The sequence below is a fragment of the Aedes albopictus genome, chromosome 3, assembly GCF_035046485.1.
Source record: "Aedes albopictus strain Foshan chromosome 3, AalbF5, whole genome shotgun sequence".
Taxonomy (NCBI): domain Eukaryota; kingdom Metazoa; phylum Arthropoda; class Insecta; order Diptera; family Culicidae; genus Aedes; species Aedes albopictus.
This window is the reverse complement of record NC_085138.1, coordinates 8,043,357-8,052,565: the sequence shown is the minus strand read 5'-3', so window position 1 is coordinate 8,052,565 and position 9,209 is coordinate 8,043,357. Positions and strand designations below refer to the sequence as shown.

General features: G+C 48.6%; 1 protein-coding gene across 1 annotated transcript; it reads left to right on the top strand.

The window, feature by feature from the left end:
• The first annotated feature begins 1,391 nt into the window (after positions 1-1,391).
• Positions 1,392-3,094, top strand: LOC115254434 (arrestin domain-containing protein 17). Its single transcript, XM_029851921.2, has 3 exons — positions 1,392-1,806; positions 1,874-1,999; positions 2,088-3,094. The coding sequence occupies exons 1-3, from the start codon at positions 1,692-1,694 to the stop codon at positions 2,804-2,806; spliced, it is 960 nt and encodes a 319-aa protein (XP_029707781.2). The 5' UTR covers positions 1,392-1,691; the 3' UTR covers positions 2,807-3,094.
• The last annotated feature ends 6,115 nt before the right edge of the window (positions 3,095-9,209 follow it).

The following is a 9,209-nucleotide window of genomic DNA, read 5'->3' as shown; positions in this document are numbered from 1 at the left end:
GTTATGCTGTTCCACTAGTTGGAAGCAGTTAGGACTAGGGTTCGGCTTGGTAGATCTTTCACCGCAACGCAACCCAAAAAGGCGATCTACCCACGCTTCGGGCTCCGTTAAAGATCGAGCATATTTTAAACCCCCTCAACCATTCATCCCTCAGCACGGGTCGCCTGACACCTTGGATTGGGGTTACCTGTTTGGTGGACTTTTACCACCGGAACAGGTGGTCCGTAGTGCTATTCTAAGCCGGCAGCTACACGGGCATAGGGCCCATATAGCCGAGGCGGTAAACGCACGGGTATTCAGCATGACCATGCTGAGGGTGACGGGTTCGATTGCCGGTCGGTCCAGGATCTTTTCGTAAAGGAAATTTCCTTGACTTCCTTGGGCATAGAGTATCTTTGTGCCTGCCACACGATATACGCATGCAAAATGGACATTAGCAGAGGAAGCTCACAGTTAATAACTGTGGAAGTGCTCATAGAACACTAAGCTGAGAAGCAGGCTTTGTCCCAGTGAGGACGTTACGCCAAGAAGAGAGAGATATTGCTATTTTAAGCACACATAGACACTGCGCCACCATCAGCCCCCACCCCCTTAATCCGGCATTTCATGTAGTGGTATGGTGAGTACAGGATTATATGGTCTAGAGAAAGAAGAATAAGGAGACAAAAAAACAGAAAAATAAAGGAGATTAGGTTCTAAACATGATCCAGGACCTTCCACGAATGTTCGATATTTTTCTGTTTCGAAATCAAAGAAATTTTAGCAACATTCCTGTGAGAATAAGAATTTTTCAACATTTTTCGTTGGAATAAAAATACCAATAACAAACATGTTCGAAGATTTTCCACAAAAAATAGAATATTTAAAAGCTATCTATTTAAAATTCGAAGAATTTTCGGATTCCTTCTTAAAAAAAAGACAAAAAAAATAAATAGGATATTCTAGAACTCTCCAGAGGAAATGGACACCGCCAACACGCTGGTGAAGTGCCCTTTTATAAAATAGCATAATAATATTTATAATAATAAAAAAATCGAAGAATTATTGTAGACAAATAAAAAACTTGAACATTTTGGCTATTATTGCTAAACATTCTTAGAATTTTAAAAGCAATCGTTTTTAGTGATAGTTTGTTTTAGAAGAGCTATTGTATGTTTTGTTTTGCAATTCCGTAGGCTGATGAAAATTCCCATTTTCTGAAAAACTACCTTTCTCTTCTGCTTTGGCTACAATAACTTTTACGAATTGTAACTTGAGACAAAACAAAGTGGATTGCACTCTACGAAAACCATTTTTCGACATGAAGTTGCTATGAGGTCTTTAAGAGTGCTTCCTTTGATCCAAAGAAAACTATTCTAAGAACCTAAGAATATTCAACAACTACTGTTCGAACCGTGTAGTTCATAGTGCGAGAGCAATGAGAGTCTCTATTACGCATTGTGCTGCCGATCCGAAAGTGCAAACGCACTACTTGTCCTGAAACATGAGCCTCCATATATTAGGCAGCATCGACATCGACCCCACCACTGATGTGTAATGTGTATCTCATAAAACCCCGGCGACAGACTGGCGCCGCGTGCTGCTGCGAGCATTGATGACGATATACTTTCTTTCGATTGTTTCGGCTGTTTGGCGTCGCGTTCGAATCCTGTGAGACTTCTTCGCGTCGTCGTCGCCACGACACGGGAAGGATGTTGACCAAGCTGGAAATACTGCTGATCAACAATCCCGCAGGAATCTACTATCCCGGACAGGAGCTCATCGGTGACGTGGTTGTAACGCTCGGGAAAAGCTGCTCGGTGTCTAGTGAGAGCAAATTAAGATAAGGTGATAAGATGTATGTATTGATTAGTGACTTTGATGTTCGTTTTAGAATTGCTCCTTACAATCAATGGCGTTGGAAAGACGAAGTTCACCGATCGGGAGAGTAGACAAAAGGGAACTTTCAGAGGCAAGGAGCGATATTTGACGTCCAAGCTGGTGCTCTATCAACCTTATGGTGAGGATTTTAGAGAATGTCTCTATAGCGTGTCTAAAGGTCTATATCCTTAAGCCTACGAATTTCTAAAAACGGTCACATTTTTTAGACAAACTTACGGAAATCCCCGCAGGAACGTACAGCCATGGATTTGCGTGTCAACTACCGGATACCCTCCCAGCTTCGTTTGAAGGCAAATTCGGAAACATCAGGTACTGGTTGAAGGCCACTCTGGAACGACCCTGGCGACAGGCTAAGAACTATACGATCCACTTTCAAGTCGTCCGGCAGCTCGATCTAAACGATGAAGTCCTGCTACCGGTGCGATCCGAGCTCACCAAATCCCTCGGCTATTGGCCGTGCATTCCCAGTGGGATCCTGTACGCGTCCGTCGAGCTATCGACTTCGGGATTTGTACCGGGTCAGTTCATTCCGGTGGTGATCCAAGTCAACAACAAGGGGAACAACAAAATGACCAGGATAGTGACCAAGCTAGTGCAGAAGGCGATCTACAGTGCGAAGCGACCGTTCATGTACCAGAAGGTGGACCGAACGATCGTCTGCAAGAATGTGACCCCGGGTATCCGATTACCGGAGGGTGGAGTGCTCGCGGCTGAGAACCTCCAGGTGCCTTGGGTGCTTCCCACGAGTTGCTATTCGTTTGTGGTCCAAATTGCGTACGAAGTGGCGGTGGAGTTTGAGTTCGACACTTGCTTTTTCAACGCCAACCAGACGGTTCGGGTTCCGGTCACGATCGGTGTAATACCGGCACGGGACTCCAATCTCATCGAAAGCAAAGCCATACGGGTGTGGACGAGGAAAGCATGAGTGCTGTGAAATTACCAAGACTTATCAAATTCTAAGGACTGTTGAATACTGGAGTGAAATTCAAGAATCGTTTATTGCATGTTGATACCTACTAAAGTGTTCCATTTTCTTCTTGACTCTGTTATTGATGGTTTGATCAAACAAATGGGAACTTATTCTGAATTCTATTATTGAATAAATACGAACACAAAATGTCTATGGATTAATATTCTATCACAAGTTCTGAGTTTGGGCAAATATTTTAGACAGACATAGGTCAGAACGAGCTAGGTGATCCAAAACATTCAAATGAATGGCTCTAAGTAATTGCTAGAACCGATTTTATCATCAAAATATCTATAGTTATTCAAAATCATGAATAAAATTTGTTTTTTTTTTTAATTTATCGCGTTTTCTAAGAAAATTGCATACTTTCTCTGTACAAGCGACATGGTACCGCTTCTAAAGTGTCACAGCCCAACTAGGAGTGCCTCGGGCACATCAGGAACGACGCCAGTAAGTTCCTGATTATGGTATACTGGTCATGCTTTGTAATTGGTAACTAAGATGGCACACGCTTATGTACCTATGCACGAGTGAGCTGGTAGCGACGGCATTCTATCCTCTTAGTAAGGTCGGGTGACACTGACTTGAAATGGTGGATGGGCCAATGTCGGCGCTGTCTTCCGTCCCATAAAACCGTGACGGAACCTTAAAGTACGTTCCTTGTCTTTAGGCGACTAACTGGGTGACAGTAGGTTCAGATGAACAATCCTGATTAGCGCTGCTCCGGCTTTGAGCCCAGTAAGGGCCTGGGTCAACTCTCGGGTAGCCTCCCTGCTTGCATAGATAACCGCCAGGATCATTGGCGACTACTTCATTTGCAGTGAGGGATAGCGGCTCCAAGAGCAGACCCAACAGAAATGACTACCAAATCCATGAACAACAACAACAATTTGATCGAGAGTGGAGAGGTAGAGGGAACGGCGTTGTACCCGTTCACACGAAAGGGACTGGTGAGAGTCCGCAACAGGAGCGGACTATCAAAGATGTTGATAGTTGCCGAACAGCTGGACGAGCTGATCGGTTACACGGACGGACGGACGGACTACCATCAGCAAGGACCTGAAACAGAGCCTGCTGAATCTCCGAAAATTGCTGGCTCTGGCCAAGAATGATTATGACCTCCTGGTCGAAAAGCGTAGTGGGGCTGATGCGAGCAGGGAGGAGCGGTCCACACAAACGGACAATTTCCTCTTTTCTGGCAACGCGACTATGCAGCGCGAAACCATGCAGCTCGCCGGAGCCGTAGCGGAGAGGTCAAACCGTACTATACTACGGCTCGTACTGAATGGTCGAAACCTGCCGATGAGACGGGACCCAAGAAACGTCCAGCAGAGGCGAGCGTTAAGCCGAAGAGGAAAGAAAGGACGGCCAGTGCAAGCAACCTGGTTCCCATGTCGTTTGCGAAACGCGCCAGGAGCAGGGAAACCAAGCCCCAGGAGGCCAACCCTAAAAGAAACGGGGGCCAACCGGACCAAGTTAAGAAGAACCCTTGGATTACGGTTGGAAAGAAGAAGTTGGGAAACTGAAACCAGCCTGCAAGCGCGAAAGGAGCGACGCGCTGGTCTTCAAAACTGAGGCGGATACATACGCCGGAGTGCTGAGGGCCATGCGAGGCTGAAATCGTCTTTCACCGCTGGGCGCGGATGTAAAAAGCGTCCGGTGCAAAAAAGACTGGAGAGATGAAGCTAGTGCTGAAGAAGGAGGAGGCCAAGATAGGCGCTTCCTACAAAGCACTAGCTCAAGAGGTAGTGGGCGAAAAAGTGCAGGTGAGAGCCCTAACAGCGGAAGCGACCCTCTAGGGTAAAAACCTGGACGAGATCACCGACGCAGAGGAGCTCATAGCCGCACTTAAGGAGCAGTGTGAGGTAGATGCACCAAGTGCATCGATCCACCTGCGAAAGGGTCTGGCAGGCACGCAGATCGCCACGATCAAGGGGAGGTAACGACCGTGCTAACAGGGCGAAGGCCAGTGGTAATAGCGGGTGACTTTAATGCCTGGGCAGTGGAATGGGGAAGCCGTTTCACGAACCAGCGGGGTCAGATCCTGCTAGAAACACTGGCCATCTTAGATGTCGACTTGGCTAACGTAGGTACCAAGAGTACCTATAGTCGAAACGGAGCGTAGTCAATTATTGACGTGACCTTTTGTAGTCCTGGCCTAACAAGTAGTTCGAACTGGAGAGTAAATGATGGCTACACTCGCAGCGACCACCTGGCGGTTCGCTACAGTATCGACTACAACAACAGCAGACAGCGGATAGAAGAAGAGGCGGCTAGGCCAAGGCCAAGCCCTCGCAGGTGGAAGACATCATACTTCGACGAAGAGGTATTTAGAGAGGCGCTCCGCCGTGAGCGAAACGGTTCAGACGGCGACGAGTTGGTAGCGGTGCTCTCACGTGCGTGTGATGCGACCATGCCTAGGCGAGTCCCCCCCAGAAATGTGAGGCCACCGGCTTACTGGTGGACGGACGCGATTGCGGACCTGCGCCGCGCCTGCCTACGGGCTAGGCGGCGGATGCAGCAAGCACGATCAGAGGAAGAGCGAAACGGGTGGTAGTGCTCGCCGCTGCAAAAGCCGCGCTCAAGACCGAGATAAGAGCAAGCAAAAAGGCCTGCTTTGAGGGTCTCTGCCAGAGTGCCAATACGAACCCGTGGGGTGACGCCTACAGGATCGTTATGGCCAAGACGAGAGGTGTGATGGCTCCTACAGAGCAATCTCCGGAGATGTTGGAGGTGATCATTGGAGGACTTTTTCCGCGTCATGATCCTAATCCTTGGCCTCCTTTCGTAGGACAGCCGGGGACTGGGGCTGGCGATGAGGAGAGGGTCACCGATGTGGAACTTGCGGGGATAGCTAAGTCCCTTAGCGTAGGTGAGGCCCCAGGTCCGGACGGAGTTCCGAACCTGACCTTAAAAGTAGCTATTGCAGAGGCTCCCGAGATGTTCAGGTCTGCTATACAGAAATGCCTGGACGAGGGAGTTTTCCCAGAAGCTTGGAAGAGGCAGAGCCTGGTATTATTGCCAAAAGCGGGGAAACCACCCGGAGACCCGTCGGCATATAGACCAATATGCTTGATTGACACGGCGGGGAAGGTGCTCGAAAAGATCATCCTTAATAAAATGTTGAGGTTCACTGAGGGCGAAAATGGTCTTTCGAGCAACCAGTACGGCTTCTGGAAGGGGAGGTCCACCGTAGACGCTACCTTGTCGGTTACAAAAACCGCCGAGAAAGCACTCGAGCCTAATAGAAGGGGAATCTGCTTCTGCGCGGTAGTGTCTCTGGATGTAAGGAATACGTTTAATAGCGCCAGTTGGTCTGCTATTGCCGATGCGCTCTTGCGTCTGGGGATACCGGAGTACTTGTACAAGATTCTCGAAAGCTACTTTCAGAATCGCGTACTAGTTTACGACACGGAGGTGGGTCGGAAGTGCTTTCACATAATTTCAGGAGTCCCGCAAGGTTCCATCCTGGGTCCGGTGTTATGGAATGTCATGTACGACGAGGTGTTGAGATTAGAGTACCCAGTGGGAGTGGTGATTGTCGGATTTGCCGACGATATTACGCTCGAAGTCTACGGTGAAACGATCGAGGAGGTAAAGTTGACTACCAACCACTCGATCAAGGTTGTGGAGGCGTGGATGCGGTCCAGGAAACTGGAGCTGGCTCACCACAAGACAGAGGTGACGGTTGTTAACAACCTGAAGTCGGAGCAGCAGACGGAGATCAGTGTAGGAGAGTGTACTATCCTGTCAAAGCGCTCCGTCAAACACTTGGGCGTGGTGATCGACGGTAAGCTTACCTTCGGTAGCCACGTCGATTATGCCTGTAAAAGAGCCTCCACAGCTATTGCGGCACTGTCCCGGGTGATGTTCAATAGGTCTGCGGTGTACGCCAGTAAGCGCAAGCTTCTGGCTAGTATTGCTACGTCCATACTTAGGTATGGCGGCCCGGCGTGGGCTACCGCGCTAAATACTAAATGCTACCGATGGAAGCTGGAAAGTACTTACAGGCTTATGTGCCTGAGGGTTGCGAGCACATACCGTACCGTGTCACACGACGCTCTCTGCGTCATTACTGGTATGGTGCCTATCAGAATTCTTATCAGTGAGGACATGGAGTGCTTCGAAATGCGCGGCACAAGAGGCATACGCAGGACTGCCAGGATGGCCTCTATGGTCAAATGGCAGCGCGCGTGGGACAGTTCCACCAAAGGAAGGTGGACCCATAGGTTGATACCGAGGGTAGATAGTTGGATTAATAGGCGCCATGGGGAAGTTACATTCCACCTGACACAGGTCCTTACAGGTCATGGTTGCTTCCGACAGTATCTACACCGTTTCGGGCATGCGGATTCTCCCGAATGCCCAGTGTGCAATGGTTTAGAGGAAACGGCGGAACACGTTTTGTTCGTGTGCCCGCGTTTTCGCACACTGCGTGACCGCATTTGCCACATGCGGAGAGGACACAACTCCGGACAACTTGGTCCAGAGGATGTGTAGGGATGAGTTTGGCTGGAACGCCGTTTCAACGGCTATTACCCACATCGTCTGGGAGCTACAAAGGAGGTGGCGCGTGGACTCGGAGAATGGCTAGTCCAGATGCAGTACAAGAGGTGGTCCAGGGGTTCGGAGTCGGCTTCGTAGGTCATACCGGTGCCCTGCGGTCGAGATCGACCCTTACAGCGATTAAGTGGCCGCGGAGAGGAAGTCCCGGTAGCGGTGCTGTCGTGGCGTTGGTCTACTGGGTTGGATCCAAGCCCGCGGTTGGAAAGGGGTCCCCGGCAAGGGTCGGGGCAGGTGGAGACCCTGCCGTCAGCAACCTACGGATGCATCTGATAGGGCCTGAAGGGTAGTGATACCCTTCCTTTGCGGGCAGGTCAGATCGGGTTGCATGTGGGCATCAGTTCTTGATGTCCGCTCAGCAGTAGGGCGCGGGCGGGGTTGACTCTGCCCGCCTTCCGAGGACAAAGGGAGTGGCGGGGACCGCTCGGGAAACTGGCTAAGCGCAGCATGCTACCGTGATGGACTCTCCAAAGCGAGTCATCGATGTTCGTTGCTGCAGGCTACGCAGCTAACCTTGAGGGTGCAATTTGCACTAGTCCCTCTCTGAAGCAATACCTTCTTGGTGGTTCCGGAGAGACTAGGGTTTGGCGACCATAGGAATCTGTTTAGTGGGTCGAGGAGAGAGTAGTCCTGGCTTCTACTATTGTAGTATAAGACGGCCTCAGCCCCACACTATCCTAACCTTCCTGTTAGGGTGTCTGTTTGCAGATTATCCCCCTATGGTTTAGAAGAAAAAAAAAAGACATTTGCTCAGTTGGTCGAGCTGAGTTGATATGAGACTCGGCCCTGCGGGCCTCGGATCGAAAGTCGGTTTTTCGAGCGGTATTTATACCCTTCTTATGGGTGTAAGAAGGGTAAAAAGTTCCTGAAAGCTTGAAATCTGAAGGATTTGATGATATGCTCAGCTCAAAATCGACAAAATGGTCACTTACATCCCTCTGTTTCTGGGCCTCTCCATTAACATCATTTTAAATTTATGGCACAAGCGAAAGAAAATACCTAGCTGAATGATAGAGCATTCAACAATATTTTTCAAAATAATTAAAGTTTGAACTCTTTCAAAAATGTTCATTTTTGCGAACAATCCGTTTCAGTTGCGATGTCTTTATAAACTCTTGGAAAAGTTTTTGAAGGAGTCATTTTATTCAAAACAATAAAAAAAAATGTATTGAGGATTATTAGACGATTTTGTATATGAACTGCAGCTGCATGCATGTCTTGGAGGTACAAACTTTCTCAACTTTTTTTTTGCGAAATACTACGCCATCTCTGTACCTCCGCACGCGTTACGTGAGATGTCAAGTTCGTAACAATTTCCCTCCCAAGAAGTGAAAATGACCAAGCGACATAAGAATGGCGTGACCATTCACATCGTGATTACATTAGCTAAGTTAATTGCTAGCCACTCACGGCCGAGAACAGTAGGTACATACGTACGTACCAATTTGAGCCGCGGCCAGTGAACAAATACATCCACAATTTATGCAAATAAAACGCAAACCTACCCCCGTGTTAACTTGCACGGTATGCAACCAGCGGTGCATTCGAGTGGCACAGTCGTTTCGTTCTGGTTGGTTGTTGCTCTCGTCAAGCTCAAGGTCGCACGTGACATCGATAAAGGTAAATTTTGGAGTGGACCAACGGTTATTTATAAGTGTTAATTTTATTCATTCGCTATATTTCAGATCACTTCTGGAAATGGAAGAGTCACTGGAATTTTTAGTCCACGGTTCATCGAACTCCAAGTCCGTAGGAATATCTGTCGTCATTCCTTCCATGAGTTTTATTCCTGGTC